General features: G+C 36.1%; 1 protein-coding gene across 2 annotated transcripts in view; it reads left to right on the top strand.

The window, feature by feature from the left end:
• Positions 1–17,371, top strand: part of NPFR (Neuropeptide F receptor) — a 41,504-nt gene extending 24,133 nt beyond the window's left edge. For both annotated transcript variants that reach the window (XM_067775289.1, XM_067775280.1), the window contains 2 exons: positions 7,237–7,406; positions 16,061–17,371. In XM_067775289.1, coding sequence (XP_067631390.1) covers positions 7,237–7,406; positions 16,061–16,855 — 965 coding nt within the window. In that variant the 3' untranslated portion in view covers positions 16,856–17,371. The remainder of the gene's footprint in view (positions 1–7,236; positions 7,407–16,060) is intronic.
• Positions 17,372–27,281: the final 9,910 nt, after the last annotated feature.

Genomic DNA, 27,281 nt, shown 5'->3' with positions numbered 1-27,281 from the left:
TTTTCCGTCGGCATGTACAAATACAAATATGCAGTTCGCTTACCAATTTGCAAAAATATTGCTCAAAGTACGTACGAGTTATCGCACTTGAAAATCCAAGAAATCTTATTTGGAAAGTAGTTGGTGCCACGCTCATTGCCCAACAAAAATTATGTGGATCAACTACATGCAATGTCAGTAATTTACGTGCCAAATTTAAATAACGTGGCTTCTTTAGATACTCAAACACTGCATGTTCTGTGCGGAAATTTCTATATACAGAAAGAGGCGTGGCTACTTACCGATTACAACCATTTCTTTTTTGGAAAGCTTTGCTATCATAGCAGAATGCGGTTTACCAATTTTCATTGGAACGAAATTTATTGCAAAAATCCACTGCAAGTTCACCATTTATACTACGAGATTTTCGATCTAGTTGGTTTATGATAAATTTCTAGTATTATTAACAGAAATTTTCAAAAGTCCATACGATTTTAAATTTTAGGCATATAGGAGAATCGATTGGTACCCAATTTTTTTAATTCGGATAAGCCGTTTCTTTGTTATCAAGCGGGACTTTTATTTCGGCTTTAAAAAATAAAATTCTTGATTTAACTTTTATTTCGGAACTTTTATTTTTAAAAGTCCGAGTTTTACTAGTTCTATCGGACTTAAAAAATAAAAATACAGATTTTACTTTTATATGTGGACTTTTGTGGAAAAAGTTCGAAAAATAAAAAGGATGTATGATTCGACATGATATTGCTATAGGGATACCTGGGAACTCAAACATTTTCACCTAGGACTTTTTCGACTCCGAAAAAAAAAAAATAATTATTAATTTCCGTCCCTGATTTATACTATTTTATTGTAACGTAGAAATAAAATTCTCTTTTAACAGCCACATATTGTTTCAAATAATATTTTATAGTAATTTGGTAACAATTCTGATAAATTTAATTATGATTATAAATTTTAATTATTCAATAGAGAAAGTTGGGATATCAAAGAGTGGCTTTTCTTGCTTCTTTCGCTGCAAAATTTTTATAATAATATCAAAATTTAACTATCATGCCAAAACGGATTCAACACAAAGCATGGCAAGTCCTGAAACTCGCTCTTGAGATGAACACGATCTATGAAAGTTTTTGATTCTTGAAAGAACGCTTGTTTAGGCCAGCAGGAAGGAAGGAACGTTCTGCACTAGCTACAGTGACAGGTATAGCGCAAAAGATACGTAAAGCAACACAAATGTTGGGGAAAATCGTATACAGATTTTGAACATATGTAGATGGCATTTAGCAATGCCAATGGTGACAGACCTTTAGCAAAATTTGCTTCGTAAATGTGTTTCAAGTGAATTATTTCGCATTTTAAGCTTTGAAAAATGTCCGACTTATATTTTTCGACAAATTTTGCTGGAATTATGGAAATTATGGAATGTATTGTTTTTAAAATCAGACTCGGAATCATCCGTAATCATCTTATTTAAATTATGTTCAGAACGTCTTTTGGGGTTTCTCTTTCGAATGTCTGGAAACTTTGGCGAGAATTTCAATTGAATAGCAACTGTTTTGCATTTGTTTAAAATTTTTTCCCATTGGTTCCTGGTCAACTTTAAATCAGCTAATAAGACATCTAGATGTCGGAGCTCGACATCAGTGGTGGGGCCCTCGCTTGGAGGACCACCTTTCTTTCATTAATGGTAGTCAGTATTTGGATAAAAATTAAGGACAGCAAGATACATTCAAACTTGTTAATGTACTTGAGAATGCCGGGAACATCTCCGTATGCTTGCGCAGTCAAATTTGGCTTTTGCCTTAAAGACTATGAAGAGAACTCGGTGCATTTTTTTCTGAGGATGTCCCATCGTTGTGGACTGCTGCTTGTACAACTCCGAAGAAAGTAATTGCAGCCGTACAATATTCTGCAGCATCAACACCACATAAATTGAGACTGTGGGTTGCACAAGGTGAGTAATCAGCATTCGAGTTTTTGTCGAGAATGTGACGTAGTGCTCCGTTGTGAGCTCTTTTCATATTGGCGCCGTTGTCGTAGCCTTGCGCACGACAATCTTCAATAAAGTATGGCAAATTAGATCAGCGATTTTCTGACCCCTTTTTGGTTACAATTCACGAAAGCTAAAAATCGTTCTTGAATTGTAAAATTTGTTGCTTTCGAACTGAAATGGAGTTAGCGCAAAATGAACGTAGTCAAAGTGAATAGCATCAGGCATAGCATCAACAATAATAACAAAATACTTGGCTTTCTTGCCTTGATCTAATATAGTTTCCCTCACGTGCTTTGCACAAATTTCTATAAACTCGTTCTGAATGTCTGGAGAAAGATAGTGAACTTGTAAACGTTTGTGCTGCTGTTGTGAATACCTAACTTTCTCCAAGTGATCTCTAAATATCGGATCATATTGGCTTAAGAGACCTTAGATGCCCAAAAACTGTGCATCGTTTCGTTCACCAAGATATATACTTTCGCCTTTGAAAGCTAGGCCTCTTTCACCCAAAAATAAAATAGTGTCCAAAATTCTATATAAAATTTCTTTCCACTTTTTAGTTTCAGCGATTAGCTGCTGATTGATGAGTGTATCAATTGTAGCCTCCTTTTGAATTAGATTTTGTAAAGATCGCCATCGAATATAACATTTAGTGTGATCTTGAGTATTTTCGTGTGATGGCAGTTTATCGTATAGCTTCTTCCCATACCTGGAATTTCGAATATCCGCAGAACAAATTTTAGGTCTATTTAAAGTATTGGTGCTTAGCAGACGACATGGTAGGCAATAAAAAGCATTGCATTGCTAACCAGTCACACTCCATTTGCTCTGCATTTGGCAAGATTCTGTTTAACAACGAGGTAGGAAATGCCTCTTCATGACAATCACGTGGAAAAATAACAGGACACTTTTTATGACCTCGACGAACTATTTCGTTGACTTCTTCAGATCGTAAAAACTCATTATTCACGGTACCGATGTCGAAGTCGTTTAAATAATCTGGACTTTGATACAGAGTTGGTGGTGTTATTCGAAAACTTTTTGAAGATGAACCTTCATCAATGTCACCACGAAAATTTTACGATTTCGGATTCATGTAAGCATACATTTTTGTTTGATGTATTTATTGTCTCCTCACACCCAGGCAAAAAATCATTATAAATATGCATTGCATTTGAAATTCGGCTTAAAATTTGCACATGGAACAACTAAAGACTCTCCAGAATTAAAAAAATGTGTTAGCACCTCTAAATCGCGGGCCCCCTGAGAAACGCATTTTTGTTTGATGTGTTTGTTGTCTCCTCAGGCCCAGGCAAAAACTCATTATCAATATTCGTTGCTTTTGAAATTCACCCCCCCCCCCCCCCCCCCCCTCTCGCCAGGCCTGATGTTCTGGGTCACCCTGGTTCACATTTTGGTGGATATCTCGAAAGCGCCTTCACATATACAACTAAGGGCTACTCCCTTTTAAAAACCTCATTAATACCTTTAATTTGATAACCCATATCCTACAAACACATTCTAGAGTCACCCCTGATCCACCTTATGGCTATATCTCGAACCACCTATAGAACTAAGGCCCACTACGTTTTAAATAAGCATTAACACCTTTCATTTGATACCCATATCACACAAACGCATTCTAGTCACCCCTAGTCCACCTTTATGGCGATTTATCGAAAAGGCGTCCACCTATAGAACTATGGCCAACTTCCTTTTAAAGTACTCTTTAATACCTTCCATTTGAAACCCATGTCATACAAATACATTCCAGGGTTATCCTAGGTTCATTTTGCTAAATGGTCATTTTCCCTTATTTTGTCTCCAAAGCTCTCAGCTGAGTATGTAATGTTCGGTTACACCCGGACTTAGTCTTCCTACATGTTTTTTTATACAATAAACTCATCAAAAAATATTACGATTGAAAAGAAAAATATAATTTGTCGTGCACACTTTTTCGCGAATTTATCGATTCCACTTTATTTTTAATCAAAGTTACCAAAGTTAAATTTTTTTAAGTACTCAGAATTGTCTTTTATTTATAAACTAATCTTTCTAATAGAACTTAACGTTGTCCAGAATGCCTTACGGTATCACGCAAGACTTGCTGCATTCAGAAGAGAAAATGTACAGCGATTGTCGACACTTTCATGTTCAAACGGGGATTGTGCTTCAACAGTAAAGTGTATTAAAAAGTTTCCTGCAAACTTCAATCTTTTCGGAAAGAATCAAAACGCTTTTTTTTTATATCCTGCAAAGTTTTCCGAATTTTGCATTACTTTTCTCGATAAATTCAAGAGTATACCATTTTGTGCTCTGCTCGTTACAGACACATAAAATGTAACGTAATCTAATTAATAGCAGTTAGTTTTATTAGTTATTCCAATAATGAAGTTGATTTTTTGCATTTTTACTGCAACTAAGTTTTCCGTCTCAACGATTTTATGCCGTACATTGACTAGAGGCCACTGGCTATATTTTCGGAGATGTCTATTGGAGAGGTTAGTAGTCCTAGTCTAAATTACGCGCTTTGAGACTGAATAGAAAAACATAATTTAAAAAATGCATATAAGTTATCGAAAGAGATTTCGTAACGTTTTGTTTTAGTTTAGTATCTACACTTACAGTAAATGCTCAAGAAAAAATTTCTGCAAGGTAGATAAATTTTCAATTAGAAATACACTATAAGTACTTACCAAATCAGACCAAATCACTGCCGTGGGGAACCCCGCTCAGAATAGTTTTTTTTTTTTTTTTAATAGAAAACACTTTTTTTTCAAAATTTTCGATGTTGCTTTGACCAGGAGTTGAACCCATGTTCTTCGGTGTGGTAGGTGGGGAACGCTACCACCACACCACAGCGGCCGCGAATGGCCAATATAATTTCATAACGGCAAGAGACGTGAAAAATGAACATTCGGTTTCAAATAGAATAATCAAATTGCATTTAAAAACCCATCTATAGAGTTTATCTTATTTCTGGTGTCTAACCTCTTGTAGACTTGATTTGAAATTTGACTTGGACATATCTCGCATTTTCACTTTTCTTTTAATGTGGATTTTAAGCTATACTTTCAAAAATTTTAGATCATTAGCAACTGTCTGATCTGAATATCAAAGCACAAACGCCAATATGCTTGTGTATACCCAGCACAAAAATTGAGCACTATATAAGGCTTATTTCATATGACCAAAAGGATTATGGCATCAGGCATGATGTTAAAAAAAGATAACGTTATTCATTCATATCAAATAATGCACGTTTCAGAAGCTGTTCCGACTATCCTTAGAACACGTAGAACCGTCTAGGTCATCCCCCTATTTCCGTAAGGAGCTTGCATTCGCCAGAGCATCGCCTGTTAAATATGTGTACATATACATTCAGATTTGAAAAATGATGCGCCTCGTGTAGGTGAGATTGACAATTCGGGTGGAAAAGCTGAGTAGCAAACAACCACGTCAATAACTATCTGATCGGAACCCTTATTCACCTAAGGAAATTTATCACGACACAATACTAATAGGCACAGTGTGGACACTTTTAGTTTGTAATTAACCGTCCAGTTCAATTAAATACAAATATATGTGACCCGGTCTATGAAAAGGTGGCTTATGACTAAAAAAAAACAGTTGTTTACAGCTGCTTCTCGCAAGAAAACAGCTGTTAACACCTGTTTCTCACAATTTCTTTTTTGAGTTTTAAGCCACCCTTTCATAGACCAGGGCACATATTTCGACAGTCTGCGAATACGTCAGAAAAAGAAAAGTTTCATCTATTGCTCCATTTTTTAATCAAAAAGTTTTGAACGCAAACTCAACTTAGTAATTAGTGTAAATGCATTTCGTATATGTGCGTCCGTAAGTTTGTGCAGCAATAAAAACGCAAAGGCTTCGTTGGTTAGGTCATGTTATGCGAATGAGCGAAGAAGCTCCGGCCAATAAAGTACAACACTCGATACCGCAGTTTTGAAGTAGGGGAAGGGGACACCTCCGCTGAGTTGGGAGAGGTAGATGGAGGAATACTGACTTCCTTTGGTGCTCCTAATTGGCGGCAGCTATCGCGAAACTAAGATAGCTTGACTTGTTACGAAATGGCCAAAATTGCTTAGGCGGTGAAGCGCCAATTAATGATGATGAATTTGAGTTTTTTCCGCTCAGCCCATTTCGTTACGGCCAAAGTTACGCCGAATAAGTCTCTGATTTGCGATTACTGATGCTAATTGGGAGCTACGTGTGAGATCAAGTTTTCCTTCACTTGTCTTTTCCAACGCAGCGGCGGTTTCTCCCAACCTCTGCTGGCAAATACTGGTGTCGGCTGGACTACGATCTGGAACAATATTCGTTGTTCCTATTTTATCAACATATAGAATTGGCGTACACATTTTGAAACCTTAATAGATGGTAATATTCTTGCCAAAAAACATTGTAATAAGACCTTTGCGAAATATATTGATGGAGTATAGGGAGGATCAGCCGCGGGGACCTTGACAGCCATTTAAATACTGACTTTACGCAAGAAACCACAAAGGCAGCGATAATAGCAGGAGCGGCACATCAGGAAGCATATAACGGACTGATTGAAAAGATATTAGCTGAATAGAAAGTATGTAGGCAATAAATAACCTCTCTCCTTAAAAGCTTTGATTAAGGAACTAAAAGAAATCTTCACAAAAAATTCGGTCAGCCACAGGAAAATAAGGTTGGCTTGCATCTTAAAGTTGGACAGAAGGGTACATGAGTTCGCTAAGGATTACAAACCTAGAAATATTTATCTTCTCTTTCACCCTCTCTACCGCGCAACATGCGTATTGGAGGCGGAATTCTACAGAGATTGCACTACATCAGGTGTTGTGAACTCTGGAGAAGTCACTTCGGATATACCAAATGAATATCTTTCTAAGGGAGATTAACTCGTTATTGGTTTCCTTGTAGCAAATAAGAAACTCCCCGAAGTATTATTGGTCTTTTACCGAATAAAGATACGTACGAGATACGGTAAATGATTCTCTATAGCCACATTGAACTTTATAGGTGATTCCGCCCACCCCTGATTAAATAGTTAGCTGCATACATGCTTCGAGTTGCTGATGCGGAAAGCTCATTGGCTGAATTTTGAGGGAATACCTATTGCGAGTCAATTGAACTTACTTATAAATTTACTGATAACATCAGAGCTTAGATATACATATATATGACACCACTTATTCTACTTGTTTTAACATCATATGTCATTCTACAAATTTCAGATTTATTGTTGTGCTTAATAACTATGCCATTAACTTTAGTGGAAATCCTCTCAAAGTACTGGCAATTCGGAAAGTTTGAGTTCCTGTGTAAATTGGTTGCTATGTTGCAAGCGGTGAGCATATTCGTGTCAACGATTTCGATAACGGCAATCGCGTTTGACAGATATCAGGTAAGATATGGCTTAACTTAGCAAATACATACAAACACACAAATGTGAATGAGTATATAGACATATATGATACAATAAAGTTTATAAAAATAAAACGAGCAGAGATTTAGACACAAACGCCACATTTTTATAGTAGTATGTATGTATAAGGAGAATGGCGAAACTACCCTGCAAAACAAGCGATTAGTGCAGGATGAATCCGGGATGAGACGCAAAGGAGTATGCGACCAATGCCAATTTTGATCTCTTTGTTTTAGTTAAACTGTTCCCTTTTTTTTTGAGCATGTCCTATGAAGAGACTAATTGTACCCATTTATACCCGAAAGGGATCGATAGGACCAATCCCCTTTGTACCCATATGGGAGCGATTGAAGACTAATCTACTTTCTCATCAAAAAGTGTTAGTTTTCCTATGGTTCGAGGTTATGTACATTTTAAACGCAATATTAAAAAAATTATTAAGTTCCCAAGTCATTCCAAGAGATATAGGTCGACGATAATGGAACATATGGTCCGCTCTCTTTAGGGATTATTCGCACTATTTTTTGCAGGGTATTTTGAGCATAGAATTCACACATGATACGTTAGAGCGTTGCTGAATCTCAAACGCTACGCTCACTCGACATGTATGTGATCGCCGAAGAAACCCCCTAAGCTCTACGAAGCTCTTTTGAGCATATCAGATGCCAGTTTCGCAGGAAAGGACAGCTATAGAAGACAAAATGACTCTTTGGTGTATGCAACTGTGAAAAAAGGAGAGGGGTAGACGGATAAAGAGAAAGTATACTGGAACGCAACGGTTTGAGGGAATGGAAGATCAATCGAAAAGAAGAGTTACGTTTTGGTGGGGGGGGGAGGGGGGGGGGGAGGCAGTGGAAGCTGAACGGAAGAACAAGATTTAGAACGGCTTGGGACAGGAAGCCTGTTAGCGATATCAAGGAGGATAGAAAGAAAAATGAAAACGAAAAGAAAGAGGACGGAAAAGTGGAGGCAAAAACCAAATGTAGAAGAAACAGAAGTTTAGTAATAAATTGACGAGGCCGTTAAAGCAAAGAGGATAAATACAATAAGAGCCGTCACTCGTTATTTTTTAGGCATTTACTCGATTTATACTGAGAGGTAGTCGCTACTTTTTTTTTGGGCGAGATGTTTATAAATGTCTTCTATACATTTTCGTGGGTATTTGTGTTTGTTCTTCCGACTGTATTTAATTAACTTACTTAATTCTCTTTCCAAAAATCACAGTTGCACAAGGGGCCGACACGGCATGGATAAATGCGAGACAATTAAAAATGTCCCTCTCAGAAAATATTCGGCATCAATGTTTTCAATTTCCAGCGAAATACTCGCCACAAAATAACGAGTGACGGCTCTTATTGTATTTATCCTCTTTGGTTAAAGATATAGACAAGGGAAGAACCAGAGGAAATGAAAAAAAAACATGAGAGGGAGAATTCAATCCGTGGCTCTCCATGGATCTGAAAGTACATTTTGTGGGTTTAATTAAAGTGAGGACTGAAAGTGGTAGTGAATGTAAAGGAGGAACTGGAAACTAAAGAGAATACGTTGGTTGGAAAAGACGGAGAGCAAGTTTGAAGGGGGGTCGCTCGTAGCGTTGGAGATGTAGGGAGAAAGAGGGTGTGCAGAAAATTCTTTAATATGTTTAAGCCAAAGTTTCCGAAGAGAAAAGCCTTATGCTGCTCACAATACCATCGCTGTCTTCTATGGACTCCGAAGCAAACTAAAGGATTTTATTGAAATTTAGTTTGTACCTATCGTACAATTTTCAGGCTAAGAGATGATTAGTCAGTTGATTTGAACACGTTGCAAGTGAAATAAGTTTATACTTTGAAGTATGAGATTCTTCTACCATTGTTGTGGGGAATAAGGAGTTGTTGTACAAAATAATTGCGCCTTTATTTATCAGTTATAGATCGGAAGTTAAAGCAAGAGATGATGGAGGGAGAGGCAGAAGAAGCGAAGAAGACCGTATTAGAAAAAGACGAAGTATTAATATACAAAGCAGGGAAGGGAGAGATAACAGAAAAATACCAGAGACGTGTATGCGTATTGTGAGGTAAAGATAAGCCAAATCAAAGTTTGACTATAAGTATTTGAGTGGTATTCCCCCTTAAAAATAAAAATTTGTTGATTCAATTGTTATGTATGTATGTGAATTAACGCTCGAAGTAACATGTAAAATGAATTTTCTCGCGTTGTATGTGTGTTTGATTTAATATACCCCATAGCTAAAACATTTATTTGTATCCTCAGTGTATAATAGCTTCGCATACAGTACCACAAATAGTCTGAGTAAAGTCTTATGTCGCCCAAATTTTCATCTGATAATTGAACACAGATACATTCTACGAAAGTGCTGTTTAAATATTAGTTATTAGGATAATAATAATAATATATGCATCAACATTACACTTTTGGAGCCACGGTTGTGGTGTGGTTGTCGGAGGGTCTTGGGTTCAAGTCTCGGGGGAAGAAATATCGAAATATTTTAGAGAGAAGTTTAGACTAGAAAAAAGTTTTTTAAGCGGTATTGTCCCTAAGCAGTAGTTTGACAAATACTCCGAGAGCATTTCTGCAATGAAAAGCTTTGCGGTGAAAATTTCGGTGTCGGCACAAACGAAATAGTATGAATGAGCCCACAGCTGTGTACTTTCGCTATTCACATAATAATAATCCAATTCATCTAGATTATATAAGATAAATGACAAAAGCATATTCAATGGCTTAGCAACACATATATACATAAGTACATAGGCACCAAAATATTCGAACCTAGAAATAAGGCTTATATCTTTTGCCCAAAAGTATTATGGTAACAGATCATAGTTCTATAAGGCATATTTGTTGTATGGTGCATTAAATGTATGCCACCAGATGATAAATTTATCTAAAAGATAACGTTATACCTATGGCTTATATGTATATACATTAATAAGGCTTACATAAGGAGTTATTAGACATGGGTGAGTCTCCGCGAGCTTACAGTTATATGTCTTTTCGAAATTTGAAATATATTAAAGCATTTTCTATGAATTAAATTATATAGTTAAGTTAAAATTATGTTTATTTTAAAGCTTCATGTTGAATTTTACTGTCTGGTCATCAGTTTTGTGAAGTTATAGTTCATAATACCCTTCAAATGTCACAACCGTGGCAAGTCCACAACCACACATTTCATAACATTTTAGGTGGTAACTTTTTTAATCTTTAATTACACGAGTAATAAACTGTCATTATATTAAATATTTGACTTAATCTGCAATATTAAAATGTTGTTTTAATCATAACATTTCTGTTTTCGCTTTGTAATTTGATTTTGAAAAGTGTCCATGAGTTTTTGAGTAAAAAATGTTATTCAAATCGTTAGGTTGGTACTGCTTTATTGCACAATGGCTTGTGACATCTGAGTGTGAAGTTTGATCACCAAGTGTCTTCGCTTATTTCCATGTTAATGTTTGCAGTCTTAAAATAACTAATATCCATTTTTAAACACTGAAGAACTGGAAAAATGTTACGTATCAAAAAATCATGTCACAACCGTGGGACTTGTTTCTTTGTAGTTTTAAGTTGTACCATTTTTTTTAAAGTTTGCTGACATAACCTTAAAATTTTACGGAAAATCATGCGTCACAACCGTGCCACGCGTGTAATATCACAACCGTGGCAGGTTTCAGTATCAAGAACAGAAATTAATAGCTGTAGCTCGTCCACTTGGGGAATGTTTCTTCGCTATAAAATCTCATAGAAAAATATTTGAAAATCGAATATTTTTTTCCAAAACTTTGGGTAAGTAAAACTGAGAGCTCGCGGATATCCGCCCACATATGCCATTAGGCCGAATATAACAATCTTATTATAAATCTTATGGACCAAATAAAATAAAGCTTACATAAAGCTTTATTATAATATATTACTTGCTATAAGGTCTGACAAACTTACCATATCCATATAAAACAGCTTATCGAAACAACCCAATGGATATTAAAGGAAATGATCAATGGTTCTATACCTCAATGCCACAGCCATAACCTTAACATAGCAAACCGGTTGGTTTTTTGTTTTTGCCATATGCATAACCTATATACATTTGATTTGTTAAATTTGTTAACTTTTTAAACATTGTATTTTTTGTGTTGGGCATATTTTCACTAAGTGACTTATTAATTGTGCAACTTGTTATTCATTTTATGCATTTTCTACTTTCTTATGCAATTATCACATTTTTATGTTAAGGCACCAATAACCGATGCCAAAAGATATGGTTAAGTAAAAATATGGCTATGACGAAGGCATTATGACTATGTCAACTTGGTCAGGGTCATATATAACGACATTTTAGATAAGGCTTATAACTCACTACAAATCAGACTTACATAAGGCGTATAACTAGACAATACATTGACTACAATAACCTGAGGTTTATAATCCATTTCCCGTCTGAAGTTTTAGGATCCGTGATCGAAACTCATTTTTTAATTAATAATATAAAGAACTCATTTTGCCTGCATCCGGCAAAGGACCATCAACATCGATAACACTCCCCAAGGCCTTCGGGGAGTGTCGTTATCGCTACAGCAACAACAACAATAGTACTCGTTAAGTCCACAACTTTGTGTAATTTTTAGAAACATTTTGGAAGTTGCAGTTATCATTTGAGTGAAAATGGTTTTCAGTTACTGATTGTATAACGTAATACGGGCTCAGGTAGGATAGTATGCCATATTTTAACCTAATTATATGTAAGTCAGTTGTACATACAAAATGCGTAGGTTTTATAATAAGATACCATTTGACTTTAAATTCCTTTATTGATTTTTATAATCGCTTATTTCAAAGCCGTGTGAAAATTTGTAGGAAATATAAAAAGGCAGTATAACAAAAATTTGAAATAGAGCTTTGCCAGACAGCGGGTTCATTGAAAGGACAAATCTAGATTCCTTAAAAATATAACGAAAATTTATCGACTATAATTAGGTTTTATTCGTCCTGTACTCCGCCTAAGTTTGGTCAACATTTAATTTTTTATTTTTATTCATCTTAGCTTAAATAAGCGTAAATTAAGGCGTTATTGTTGTGAGGGGTCTGATGTACTGTCAAATCAAACGGAGAATAACTCTTGCCAACAAGTGCTACTTTGGACTGAGTCAATTGAAAAGTTAAGTTCTCTTCCGACTAAATGCTCTACTCATCACACCTGTCCTGGTGTATGGCTCGGAATCATGTACGGTGTTGAATAATTATTGTAACGTACACCTAGTGTGGATCCGCCCCTTTGCGCAATCAAGGTGGATTGTCCCCAGCTAGCTCAGTGTGAGGGGTCGCGGCCCTTAACCCTTGTCCACCTTGATGCGGGGCGGATGTTACAATCACCTCCTCTTCTTGTAGAGATGCACACACCTCGTAGGAAATCCACCCTACCTTGGACCGCTCGCTTATTTCGGCTTTAAGCTGGTCCCCTTTTCCTTCTGCTCCGTCTGACTCCTTTTACCTACCCTAGTGCCATCTTCCCCCTCCCCAACCGATTAAATTTTAGCCAGCCATTTCAATTTCTTTTAATTCACTGTAACATTTTTTATTAAAATATCTTAAACCTATACAACGGTATCGAAAAATTCTCTGGAAGATTTATTGTCCTGTACCATATATCCATGGCGAATATCGTGGAAGGTATAATGATTAGATATGTGAGCTTTACGTAGACATGACGATAGAGTAGCGTCTAAAACACAAAGGCTTCGCTGGCTATGTCATGTTTTGCAAATGGATGAAGACGTTACGGCTAAAAAAGTATTTCAGTCGACACCGCAATTTAGAAGCAGAGGAAGGGGACGTCCCCACTTAGTTGGAAGAGACATGTGGAGGAAGACTTGGCGCCAGCTGTCGCGCAACAGGGATAGCTGGCATGACTTTTTACGAAATGGCCAAAATAGCGTTGGTGGTTAAGGGTCATTTAATGATGATGATGTATGATATACTATATTTACCTTAATACACGGCTTATCTTTCAGCAGTGACACTTGTATTCCTTACTGCTTACAACCGCTTATGCCAATTTTTGTTGGGTATGTATTTACACATACAAAAGAGCCTCCGTCTATGAATATGTCAGGGTAAATACCCTTTAGTGTAGTTACTCATGTGCACATAATCTTAAATTAGCATTGCGATGAGGAATGAAGCAAGGACACATGTTTATATTTTCACGGATTTGTATTATGCAAATACATACATAAGTAAGAAATAGAAAGTAATATATATTATTTCCCAGTAGGAAATGATACTAAGTACGAGCTCACTAATCAATCGGTTACCAATTAATTAACGTGCACTATTATCTGTATATTTTCTTTGAAAATATCTACATAACTAATTTTGTAGTTGTGTTTATTTTTATACTACTTGTCGTCTAACTGGTAGTGAACCGATTTTAGTCGAAATATAAGTTAACCTATATCCAACTTTTATACTTTACTAGTACAATTAAGTGCATATTTCCTATCTGGTATCTGGTACAGTTAAGTCCATCATCCCCGCCTGCGATGTCAAACGTTTACTAAATATTTAAGAATTCATGAGCTTAACACCGGCTTATAGTAATAGAATACCCGCCGATGCTCAGGGTGCTCTGATACTAATCTAAATGGGAAGGTGTGTTTTAACGCATTCCTTCCCGTTACTCCAAGTCAAGCAATCAGTATATACGATTTTATTGATATTCTTCAAAATGTATCCCCAATTTGTTTTACACCCTCTACCTCTCTCCTTCTTTTTTCTTAGATCCCTCATTCCTATAATTTATCATTCTTTGCTTTATTTTTCAAATTTTATTTTGTCACACACAATTCATACTCAAAGTCTCATAGCTTAATCAAAATATTTTAGCTGCACAATTTTTGTCCATAATCTCATATAGATAGCTATTTTTACAATGGAATGCTTTAATTTAATAAAAACTTTAAAATCGCTCAATGCAATCGCTTTAACTTTTTATGAATTCAATGCTATGACCAAACAAAAGCTCTGCACTTAAGTGCGTACATGACGTATGAGTAACTTTTGCTGACATACAAAAATTTGTCGCACCACCCAGTACGCACGTGAAATTGAAAAAAAAAAATTTTAATTTAAAATTCTTAGTTCTGAAATATGAAAAATCTTCGTCTTGATAGAAGTAACCTATAGCCAAAAGTTGGTGATGATTGAAGTGTGGAAAATATGTTTTCATAGGGAACACACACACAGAATCTTATTTTTATATATATACAGATTATATTCTGACTTAAAATCTTGAATTATGATTCACGTCGCTCATTCGTTCGTTCTAAGCTAAAATATGCTTGCTTTATATGGAAGATGGGGTCTAGAGTGTCATATTAAAAGTCTTGAACGTGTTTTCGCTTCTCGTTGCAATCGGTGAATTTTACTGAATAGACTCCTTTTTATAAAGCTAGATGGGCACTTACAAACCCACAGTAATTTCTATGCAGAAGAGCTATTACTATATCATCACCTGTGTCTACGGTATTTTTGATGGTGCAGTTGATGCACCTTGTCTCTTTGAGAGCCTCCGTTTTCATATCCCTAAGAGGCCGCTTTGTAGCAGAGTTATTGTTTATACGGACAACACCCGGACCCTCTATGACCCTAAGGCACCTACATTAAGAGCAATAACAGGTTTTAATCTTATCTTGAATTTTTTAGCCATTGATTTTTGATTTCCAAAACGTATTTTTTAGATCAAAACCAATTTATATATTTTCCTAGGGAGAAGAGCTTTTGCTATACTCTTATAGAATTACGTTGTCTATAAGTTTATTGCTACCGTTTACAACCCATATAGTCTATGAAATAATAAAGTTGATCTATATGTAGTTAATGTTGAAATTTCTTTTCTAGTTTATATGTGATATTCTTGACAAAGGTATTACCGTCTGAAGGGATGTTGAGATTGGAAAACTTATTTATTTGATTTATAAGGACCACCCATATATACCTAAATGTAGATTATAGAGTTTTTTAGGAATGCATTCAATCGGGTATGCAATCCATGCTTTTCCATTCCTGGACTAACACTTTTGGAAGGCAACCTTTATTCCTTTTTTTGGAATAATGAATACAAATTTTTAATATTAATCCTTTCTGCATTCGTCATGTGGAATAATAAAATTAAAAAGCATTCCTCTTATGGATGAACAAAATTCAAAAGCATTTCGCAAGTAAATAATAGCATTGAAAGGAATTCAAATGGTTGGCGGAATGCATTCCGCGGTGTATTGCAGTCCAATGAATTTAATCGATGAAATAAAAAAAGAGAAATAATAAATGGAATAATTAGTCCAGAATGCAAATGGGAATAATGACTAAAATTGTTTATTCATTATTCCGAACTAACAAAAACGTATTACAATCATATGCGGCTACAATAAAAAAAAAGTAATTATTCAAAATGGAATGTATTCCTAAAAACTCTAGCAGATGAATAACTGTTTAGATCAAGGTCGTAGGTGAGCATTTCTAAAATAAATTTATTTTTTTTCGTAATGAATAATGGACAAATAACAAATAACAATTATATGCGCTTCTACTAAAATGTACTTCCCCTTCTTCTCTTTTCTACTCTCCTCCTACGCCAGCTCATCGTATATCCGACACGTGAAAGCCTACAAATTGGCGGTGTCATCAATATACTCGTTTGCATTTGGTTACTAGCAGTGCTGTTAGCCAGTCCACTCTTCATCTTTAAGCGCATCGAGCAGGCCGACATTCCACCGCTCCTACAAACTTTAGGCATACATGAAGTCTGCTTTTGTGTTGAAGATTGGCCCGTAAGCAATGGACGATTCTATTATTCAATATTTTCGCTATGCGTTCAGTACCTGCTACCAATACTAATTGTTTCGGCTGCCTATTTGGGAATATATAAACAATTAAAGAGTCGCACTGTCGTAACAATGCAAACGCCACGTCAATCGGAACGTGGACGACGTATGCATCGTACCAACTGTTTATTGATAACAATTGCACTCATTTTCGGTATTTCATGGATGCCACTAAACGCTTACAATTTATATGCAGATATGAGAAGTCCAGAAGCATTGACACAGCGAATGATTGTTATGTATGCGTTTTGTCATATGCTCGGTATGAGTTCGGCTGTCACGAATCCTGTACTCTATGGATTTCTCAATGATAACTTCCGTAAAGAATTTATAGAAATAATTTATTGTCATTATAAAAATGATACTAACAGAGCTCTTAATGGTCATAGCACAGGAAGTGGGCATTCAAGGCGAAAATGTAAGCAAGCTGATATATCCAAAGGATATTTGAAGTTATTACCAAGCAGTAATGAGAATGGACTTACAACCGAATCGGTAGCACTGACTGAATATCGTGGCTGTGCGACGGCGTTGACTGTGTTAAAGTGATAAAAATAAAATCAAAAACAAAACTACAAACAACGATGATCAAAACAATTAGTTAATTCGCAAGGTTAAAAAACAAGTTTTTTTTTAAATTCAAAAGCCTTTGTATATGAGATGTGCTAAGACATTTTAAAACAATCAATTTATTTGTTTTTAAAAGATTCAAAAAATTTCATAATAAAATGCAAAATAACAATGAAAAAATTATAGCTATTAGTTATATATAATATTAAAAGAATAACGGTTTCATATTTTTGAGATTTTTTAATTCGTTTTACTAATGACCCTTCTAAAGGATGTATATAAATACGACATTAAACTCAACAGTTGTATTTAAAATATATAAAAAAAATATTACACAAAACTTAAAAAGGCCTTGTGAATTACTTAAATGTTGTTGTTATTTAGAAGACAAAGCTAAAGTTATGCAAATATCGAGTAATATTTTAGTATAAAATTTTTTTAAGTGTTATTTGTATTTTTGCTGATTTGTATAGATTAACTATTTAGCATAGTTAAATTAAGTTAGATGGTAATTATAAGAAAGAAAATAATATAAAAAAAAAGACAAACACTTTTTGATCTAATAAATGTTATGTGGTATAAATAAAGATAAAGAATTTTTATGTATGTAGGTTTAAATTTATTTGTTTTATTTTTGTTGAAAGAGGATCCGATATCGAATGTAAATTATCTTTTTAACAAATATCGGCTACCCGATAATAATGAAACGAAAAACTCGATACACAAAACATCGATATCAATATCACAAAAACAAGTAAAGACGGAACTGGTTTCAGCTGTGCATTTATTTTTCATGAATGGAGTTGAACAATTATCTGATAAAATTTCAAAAACTTATAAAATCGAAAAAATTGTTTGTTTGGGATATCGTTAGCTTAATGTGAAAATGTGCTAAGACACTTCCTTTTTAAATCGTATTTTAATGCAGTTTTAAAACTGAATTCAAAACACATCGATCACAAAAAAAACAAAAAAAAATATTTAAATTTTTCATTTTTACGTGCTGTGGGCAATGATGCGTAAATGTGCTAAGTCGTTAGCTCTTAAAAAAAAATGTGATAAGTCAACCTGTCAATAATATAAATCTGAATTACTAGTCATTTCTTTGTGCGCGCATTTTATTTATTTAATTCATTCAGTCTAAAAGTACATGCTTTATTGTTGTTGTTGTATTAACCATAAAGACACTTTCCAAAGGCTTTGGGGAATGTTACCGATGTTGATGGCCCTTTGCCGGATATAGATCAGGTACGTTCCGGTAACCAAGCACTATTAAGGTACTACTAGCTCGATCATCTCGGGAACGATTTATATGACCACATTAAACCTTCTAGGCCGTCCCGCCCTCCCCACCCCCTAGTTCCATGAGGAAATTGGGGTCGCCAGAGCCTCGGCTGTCAATGAAACAGGATTCGCCACGGTTAGGTGAGTTGAAAATTGGGTTGGAGAAGCTATATATTGTGCTGGCAACCCCTTGAGATGGTTGCGAACACAACCCCTTGAAATTGGATTTACCCAATTGATACATACCTTTGGTGTATGATAAATGCTTTGCGCTGACCATAATCTACTTCAATTCTTACATGTCGATAACTACATGCTTTATTACAGACTAGTTAAAAATAGGAAATTCAAGCTTAAACTTATATAAGCTTTTATTAAAATTAATAACACTACTGCATAGCAAAATTCCTTTGTTCAGTTATTTCGATAAATAATCTATTATGCCGAATATCACGCAGCGAAATATATGGAATGAACTAAGTAGATAAATCAGAGCAATCCGTACTAAAGTTTATTACATTATAGGCAAGCATGAGTAGGACAAAATTCGTCTGTCATGCAAAGCCTGAAGACCAAGCAACTTGTGCCTGCTGGTATATGATGGGAGGCCGTCTGGCCAGTGAAGAATACGTAAAGCAATTTTGTAAACATTTTTGGAACTTTCTCAATTTTATAGTAGTTAGATTCATACAAAGGATTCCATATTATTGATATTCAAGATCACTTCTGACCAAGGATATATATAAAATGTCTTCAACGTCATATGGTCCTTAAAGTCACTGGTGTTACGTCTACTGAACCCAACCATTGCAACAAATTTTGAAACAACGAAATCAGTATGAATAGAAAAAAAGAGTTTGTAGTCAAAAATTACACCCAAGTCTTTATTCTCTTGAAAACGATTAAGAGATTTAGTTTGTATATAAAGTATGTGGCAGTTGTCTTTATGGAATAAGACACAACACAGCATTTGTTTGAATTTAAAAATAAGTTATTGTCTGCGCACCATCCGGCCAAAGACTCCAGATCAGCACCGCTAGAAATAAAATAAATAAATAAATGTACGGCGCGATAACCTCCGAAGAGATTTTAGGCCGAGCTTCTCTTCCTATTTACGTGGTGGTCCTTTTTTAATTTTTCCTACAAATTGGCGGGACGGGATCTACTTGCTTTATGCCAACTCCGAACGGCATCTGCGAGGCAGATGAGTTTTCACTGAGAGCTTTTTTCATGGCAGAAATACACCCGGAGCGCTTGCCAAACACTGCCGAGGGACGACCCCGATTAGAAAAATTTTCTTATAATTGAAAAACCTTATTTCTAAAATTTTGATGTTGCTTTGCCCGGGGTGTGAACCCAGGGCATTCGGTGAGGTAGGCGGAGCACGCTCCCATCACACCACGGTGGCAGCCAATAGTAAGATATAGTTTGACAAATAAAAAGTATTTTTTGTGAAATATATAGTTTTAGTGTTATATTTCAATCATTAAAGGGGAGGAGTGATGGGGAAATATATTGAGTAAAAAGTGCTAGGTCAGGAGAAAAAATTTGTTTTGAGTGAGGAAATTGTGCTAAGTCATAAAATAGCTGCTGGGTTAGCATACATGATTTTTATTCATCTTTTTCAAAGCTTCTACACTCAAAAGTATTGCAACTAAGGTATCCTCATTCACACTTTTGAAAAAAAAAAGGTTATTTCAAAAATTATTCAGTTTTCTTCATCTCCTGTAAAATTCGTAAAAAGTGACTTAGCACATTTTCACATTAAGCTAACGATATATTTTATACACAACCGATCCTGACGATTATTTTAACAACAATGCATGCCTTATATGATGAATTTCATATCAAAACCTATAAAAAAGGCACATTTTGAACCCGACCACCTCAGATTTTCATGAAATTTTGCATAGAGGCACACTTTATCTCTACAATCATAGCCTCATTTTTAAAAATTCCATTTTTGATGGGACATCGCAATGTTAATTGGACCATTTTTTTGTATGAATTGTGGTTAATTTTGGAGCACTCGCTTGGTCCATAGCGAGTACTCCATACATGCATGCATGGATTACTAGCGATTTTTGCAGGGTATATTGATTTAACTAAATTGAATTGAATTGAATTGAAAAGTCTATTTAATATATATGTTGTTTTTTTTTTAATTTTTAAGTAAATGCATCTTTTTATATTTTGATATCATGGTGCTTTTGAGCTGTGATAACTACAGAACGGGTCAACCGATTTAAAAATCTTGGTAGTTTTGGGTAGGTACTCGGATCGGCTTTCGAAAATATATACTGTAAAACTTTTTTATTACACGGAAAAACATTTTTTTTCAAAAATAAATTTTTAAATTTGGGGAAAACTTCAAAGGCCCATTTTTTTAGAAAGGTTCCTTTAATATACACTCACGGACAAAATAATAGGTGTACACAGCTTTGGTTCTATATCATTACAGGATTTTGCGAATGAAAACAAATTTTGTATGGTAATATTAGTAACTTTAGTCACTTATACTAAATATATGAAAATGTTTACAATTCATCCATTTACAAGACAATTGTATCATAATAAAAAAATTTCGTTGGTAAAAATAATAGGTGTATGAAACTTTTCTTAGAAATCAAAGAACACCATTGAATAATAATTCCTTACTCCCCTGTTTTCTTAATCGCCCGCTTCTCCACCATGTTTAACACAACTTTGCTTATTCTATTGGGCATGGCTCAACATAATTTTTGGCATGTTTCCAATGAAGTGCTATCCCATCCCAATCCTTCATCTAATGCCAAAATAGCTCGCTTGTTATGAAATGAAAAGGAGGCCAATCTTCTCTTAAGGTTACTCCACAAGTTCCCAATCGGGTTGAGGTCAGGGTATTGACCTGGCCATTGCATACATGTGACAATTCCATTTCTGAACCACTCAGATACCAAAGTATGTATTGTGTCGTTATCTTGGTGATAACTTAACCTGAGTGGAGTGTTTTTCTCCGCATATGGCAGCTTAACATTTCGCAAGATATCCCTGTACTCCTCAGTGGTCATTGCGACCTTTATCCAAAATAAGGGACCCACAACTTACCAAGAGAAGGATCTGTCTACTATTATGTTTCCTCCTCCATGCCTAGTTGTCCTTTTGGTGTAGCAAGAAAAAAAAAGCTTTGCCCTTTGGGCCGTTTACTGTACTTTTGGAGTAATTCCACACAAATCAATCTCGATTTCGACACTGAATAAAATATTTCGCCAGTTTTTTTGTCTTCAATGGGGCCGCACCAATGCTGATGCACTGTGACAAAAGCTTATCTCTTTTGTATGTGTACCGTGGAGTACAGGGATATTTTGCGAAATGTTAAGCTGGCATATGCGGGGGAAAACATCCCACTAAGGTTGAGTTACCACCAAGATAACGATACAAAACATACTTTTCGGTTGGCATCTGAGTGGTTCAAAAATTGAATTGTCACATGTATGCAATGGCCAGGTCAATACCCTGACCTCAACCCGATTAGGAAATTGTGGAGTAAGCTTAAGAGAAGATTGGCGTCCTTAAGCAAAGTTATGTTAAACATGGAGGAGATACCGGCGATTAAGAAAACAGTGGAGTAAGGAATTATTATTCAATGGTGTTCTTTGATTTCTAAGAAAAGTTTCATACACCTATTATTTTGACTAACGAAATTTTTTTATTATGATACAATTATCTTGCAAATGGATGAATTGTAATCATTTTCATATATTTAGTATAAGTAACTAAAGTTACTAATATTACCATACAAAATTTGTTTTCATTCGCAAAATCCTGTAATGATATAGAACCAAAGCTGTGTACACCTATTATTTTGTCCATGAGGGTATATAACATATCAAAAAACTAAAATTCGTATTTTTTTTTAATTTTTTAAGTAAATGCATCTTTTAATATTTTGATATGATGTGCTTTTGAGCTGTGATAAATACGGAATTGCTCAACCGATTTAAAAGCTCTTGGCACCATTGGAATGGTATTCAAATTAGCTTTCACCCTGCAAAAATCGTTGGACCATGTGGTCCACTGGAGTATTTACCATTCTACTCCACTGTAATGCAGCGATGGACCAACTCATGTTTCTACACGAACATATTGTAAGCCGATCATTGCTCGTTTTTAACGATTGCAATCACTACACCCCTGCAAAAATCGCGAGTACTACATGCGTGCATGTATGGAGTACTCGCTATGGACCCACCGAGTGCTCCAAAATTAACCACAATTCATACAAAAAATATGGTCCAATTAACATTGCGATGTCCTAGGACTGGACCATATACTCCAGCTCCGCATTACATCAGAGTAATCCATGGACTACCCACAGACCAATAAACATCGAGTTGTGATTACAATCGTTAAAAACGAACAATGATCGGCTTACAATATGTTCGTGTAAAAACATGAGTTGGTCCATTGCTGCATTACAGTGGACTACAGTGGTAAGTACTCCAGTGGACCACATGATCCAACGATTTTTGCAGGGACGATGTTTATTGGACTGTGGGTACTCCATGGATTACTCTGATGTAATGCGGAGCTGGAGTATATGGTCCGGTCCTAGGACATCGCAATGTTAATTGGACCATATTTTTTGTATGAATTGTGGTTAATTTTGGAGCACTCGCTTGGTCCATAGCGAGTACTCCAGACTTTTGCAGGGCACTGCAAAATGTCATCATTATCATCATCCTCCTCAACTCCTATTGGAGCATAGGGCCTCGACCACCGACTTAAATCTTATTCTGTTAGGTGCAGTTCTTGTGATGTCATTCCACGTATATCCTGCATCTTCGAGTTCTTTATCCACAGTTCTGCGCCAAGTTTTCGAAGGTGCACCAGGTCGTCGGCTTCCTTGTGGATTCCATCGCAATGCTTGTCTGGCTATATTTACTGGAGGTCTTCTGAGAGTGTGACCAATCCACGACCATTTACGCTTGGTTATTTCTGTGGTAGCCTTAGGTTGATTTGTTCTAGCCCATAATTCGTCATTTGAAATTCTTTCCGGCCATCGAATTTTCAGGATTCGGCGCAGACATTTATTGATAAAAACTTGTAGACGTTTCTGAATTGAAGTTGAGCTTTTCCACGTCTCGCAAGCATAAAACAGTACTGATTTAGCATTCGAATTGAACAGTCGAAGCTTCGTTTTTAAAGATATTTGGCTGGACCTCCACACGTTTGCCAGTTGCCCAAAAACCATTCTTGCTTTGTTTATGCGAGACTGAACGTCCTCATCTGCACCGCTCTTATTTGAGACAATACTACCAAGATAAACAACGGACTCTACACCTTCGATTTCATTTTCGTCAACCGTAAGCGTCAATGGCCTTGATGAAATACTATAGCCGCATCTTATGACTTTGGTTTTCGCTGTATTGATGCTCAGTCCGGCCTCCTTTGCATGTGTGTTGACAGCTTCTAAATTGTGTTGAAGTTCAGTACTTCTGTGGCTTAGCAGACAGACATCGTCTGCATATTCTAGATCCCCTAGCTGAGTGAAAGGCGTCCACTGTACACCGTGTCCACCATTTTCTGCGTTCCTCATAATCTCGTCTAATGCCAAGATAAACAAGAGCGGCGAGAGTATGCATCCCTGTCGCACCCCGCTTTTAATTTCGAAGGGTTCTGAGAGGCGCCCATCGTGACTGACCCGGCACTTAAATTCGGCATACATTGACTTTATAATGTTGATTATTTTATTGGGCATCCCTCGTTTTCGTAGTATTTCCCAAATATATTTCCTGTCGAGACTATCAAAAGCCTTTTTAAAGTCGATAAAAAGTAAATAAGCTGATGTTCTGTATTCACAGCATTGTTCAACAATGATTCGGACGGTATTTATTAGATCAACACAGGATCGGTTTTGTCTAAAGCCAAACTCTCTTCTCTTAGAGTTCCATACACCGCCTCTTGAATTCGGGACAGTAAGATCGTGGAGAATACTTTGCTAGGAATCGAGAGTAAGGTGATACCTCTGTAGTTGTTACAATCAGAGGTATCTCCCTTTTTTGCGACTTTTACAAGTATGCCTTCATTCCACTGACGAGGGTAGGATTCTTCTTCCCATACCTGACGGAAGATTGGAAGTAAGGTTTCAGCTGCGGTATCTGGATCTGTTATGAGGTACTCAGCATATATGTCATCAGTTCCTGGGGCCTTGCCCTTTTTTAAGGACTTGATTGCTGAAATTATTTCATTTTTCGTAGGGGGCGCGCTGTTTACCCCATTGAAGTGGGGTTGGCTGTTGTAGTTTGCAGCAATAGTGTTGGAATTTAAGGTCGCCTCACCTACAGGATTATTTAATACTTTCTTGAAGTTTTCCACCCATACACTCATTTGTTGTTCGCTTTCAGTAATAAGATTTCCGTTTAAGTCTTTTACTGGTTTTTGACCACTCCTGTATTTTCCGGCTGCAAAATGTACACTGCAAAAATTTTTATTACACTGGAAAACATTTTTAATTTTTCATTTTTTTTTAGATTTAATATAATAAAACGAAAAATGGAACATTACTCTCAGATTTAATCTAGGAACCATTTCCGCTACTACAGACACATTTGTTGATGATTTTGTTGAACATATCAAAAACTGGTGTTACATCATTTCATAGCTAAGCGCCAGTCCCGATTCGTAAGTGAAAACAAGTAAGGAAGGTTAAGTTCGGGTGTAACCGAACTTTACATACTCAGTTGAGAGCTATGGTGACAACATAAGGGAAAATAACCATGTAGGAAAATGAACCGAGGGAAACCCTGGAATGTGTATCAAATGAAAGGCATTAAAGAGTATTTTATAAGGGAGTGGGCCATAGTTCTATAGGTGAACGCCATTTAGGGATATAGCCATAAAGGTGGATCAGGGTTGACTCTAGAATGCGTTTGTACGATATGGGTATCAAATGAAAGGTGTTAATGAGTATTTTAAAAGAGAGTAATCCTTAGTTCCATAGGTGGACGCCGTTTCGAGATATCGCCACAAAGGTGGACCAGAGGTGACCCTAGAATTTGTTTGTACAATATGGGTATCAAAAGAAAGGTGTTAATGAGTATTTTAAAAGGGAGTGGGCCTTAGTTCTATAGGTGGATGCCGTTTCGAAATATCGCCATAAAGGTGGACCAGGGGTGACTCTAGAATGTGTTTGTACGATATGGGTATCAAATTAAAGGTATTAATGAGGGTTTTAAAAGGGAGTGGTGGTTGTTGTATAGGTGGTCGCCTTTTCGAGATATCGCCATAAAGGTGGACCAGGGGTGACTCTAGAACGCGTTTGTACGATATGGGTATCAAATGAAAGGTGTTAATGAGTATTTTAAAAGGGAGTAATCGTTAGTTCCATAGGTGGACGCCGTTTCGAGATATCGCCATAAAGGTGGACCAGGGGTGACCCTAGAATTTGTTTGTACAATATGGGTATCAAAAGAAAGGTGTTAATGAGTATTTTAAAAGGGAGTAATCGTCAGTTCCATAGGTGGACGCCGTTTCGAGATATCGCCATAAAGGTGGACCAAGGGTGACCCTAGAATTTGTTTGTACAATATGGGCATCAAACGAAAAGTGTTAATGAGTATTTTAAAAGGGAGTGGGCCTTAGTTCTATAGGTGGACGCCGTTTCGAAATATCGCCATAAAGGTGGACCAGGGGTGACTCTAGAATATGTTTGTACGATATGGGTATCAAATTAAAGGTATTAATGAGGGTTTTGAAAGGGAGTGGTTGTTGTTGTATAGGTGGTCGCATTTTCGAGATATCGCCATAAAGGTGGACCAGGGGTGACCCTAGAATTTGTTTGTACAATATGGGTATCAAAAGAAAGGTGTTAATGAGTATTTTAGAAGGGAGTAATCCTTAGTTCCATAGGTGGACGCCGTTTCGAGATATCGCCATAAAGGTGGAGCAGGGGTGACCCTAGAATTTGTTTGTACAATATGGGTATCAAAAGAAAGGTGTTAATGAGTATTTTAAAAGGGAGTAATCCTTAGTTCCATAGGTGGACGCCGTTTCGAGATATCGCCATAAAGGTGGACCAGGGGTGACTCTAGAATGAGTTTGTACGATATGGGTATCAAATAATGGTATTAATGAGAGTTTTAAAAGGGAGTGGTGTGAAGGCGTTTTCCAGATATCGACCAAAATGTGGACCAGGGTAACCCAGAACATCATCTGTTGGATACCGCTAATTTATTTATATATGTAATACCTACCAAGATTTTAAGGGTTTTTTAATTCGCCCTGCAGAACTTTTCATTTTCTTCTACTTAATATGGTAGGTGTCACAACCATTTTATAAAGTTTTTTCTAAAGTTATATTTCGCGTCAATAAAACAATCCAATTACCTTACCATGTTTCATACCTTTTTTCGTATTTGGTATAGAATTATGGCATTTTTTCATTTTTCGTAATTTTCGATATCGAAAAAGTGGGCGTGGTCATAGTCGGATTTCGTTCATTTTTCATACCAAGATAAAGTGAGTTCAAGTAAGCACGTGAACTAAGTTCATTAAAGATATGTCGATTTTTGCTCAAGTTATCGTGTTAACGGCCATGCGGAAGGACAGATGGACGACTGTGTATAAAAACTGGGCGTGGCATCAACCGATTTCGCCCATTTTCACAGAAAACAGTTAGTGTCATAAAATCTGTGCCCCTACCAAATTTCAAAAGGATTGGTTAATTTTTGTTCGACTTATGGCGTTAAAAGTATCCTAGACAAATTAAATGAAAAAGGGCGGAGCCACGCCCATTTTGAATTTTTCTTTTATTTTTGTATTTTGTTGCACCATATCATTACTGGAGTTGAATGTTGACATAATTTACTTATATACTGTAAAGATATTAAATTTTTTGTTAAAATTTTACTTTAAAAAAAATTTTTTTTTAAAAGTGGGCGGGGTCCTTCTCCGATTTTGCTAATTTTTATTAAGCGTAAATATAGTAATAGAAGTAACGTTCCTGCCAAATTCCATCATGATATCTTCAACGACTGCCAAATTACAGCTTGCAAAAATTTTAAATTACCTTCTTTTAAAAGTGGGCGGTGCTACGCCCATTGTCCAAAATTTTACTAATTTTCTATTCTGCGTCATAAGT

Source organism: Eurosta solidaginis, chromosome 1 (assembly GCF_040869045.1).
Source record: "Eurosta solidaginis isolate ZX-2024a chromosome 1, ASM4086904v1, whole genome shotgun sequence".
Classification (NCBI taxonomy): Eukaryota; Metazoa; Arthropoda; class Insecta; order Diptera; family Tephritidae; genus Eurosta; species Eurosta solidaginis.
Note: the sequence above shows the minus strand (reverse complement) of the source record. Positions and strands in the feature narration are given on the sequence as shown.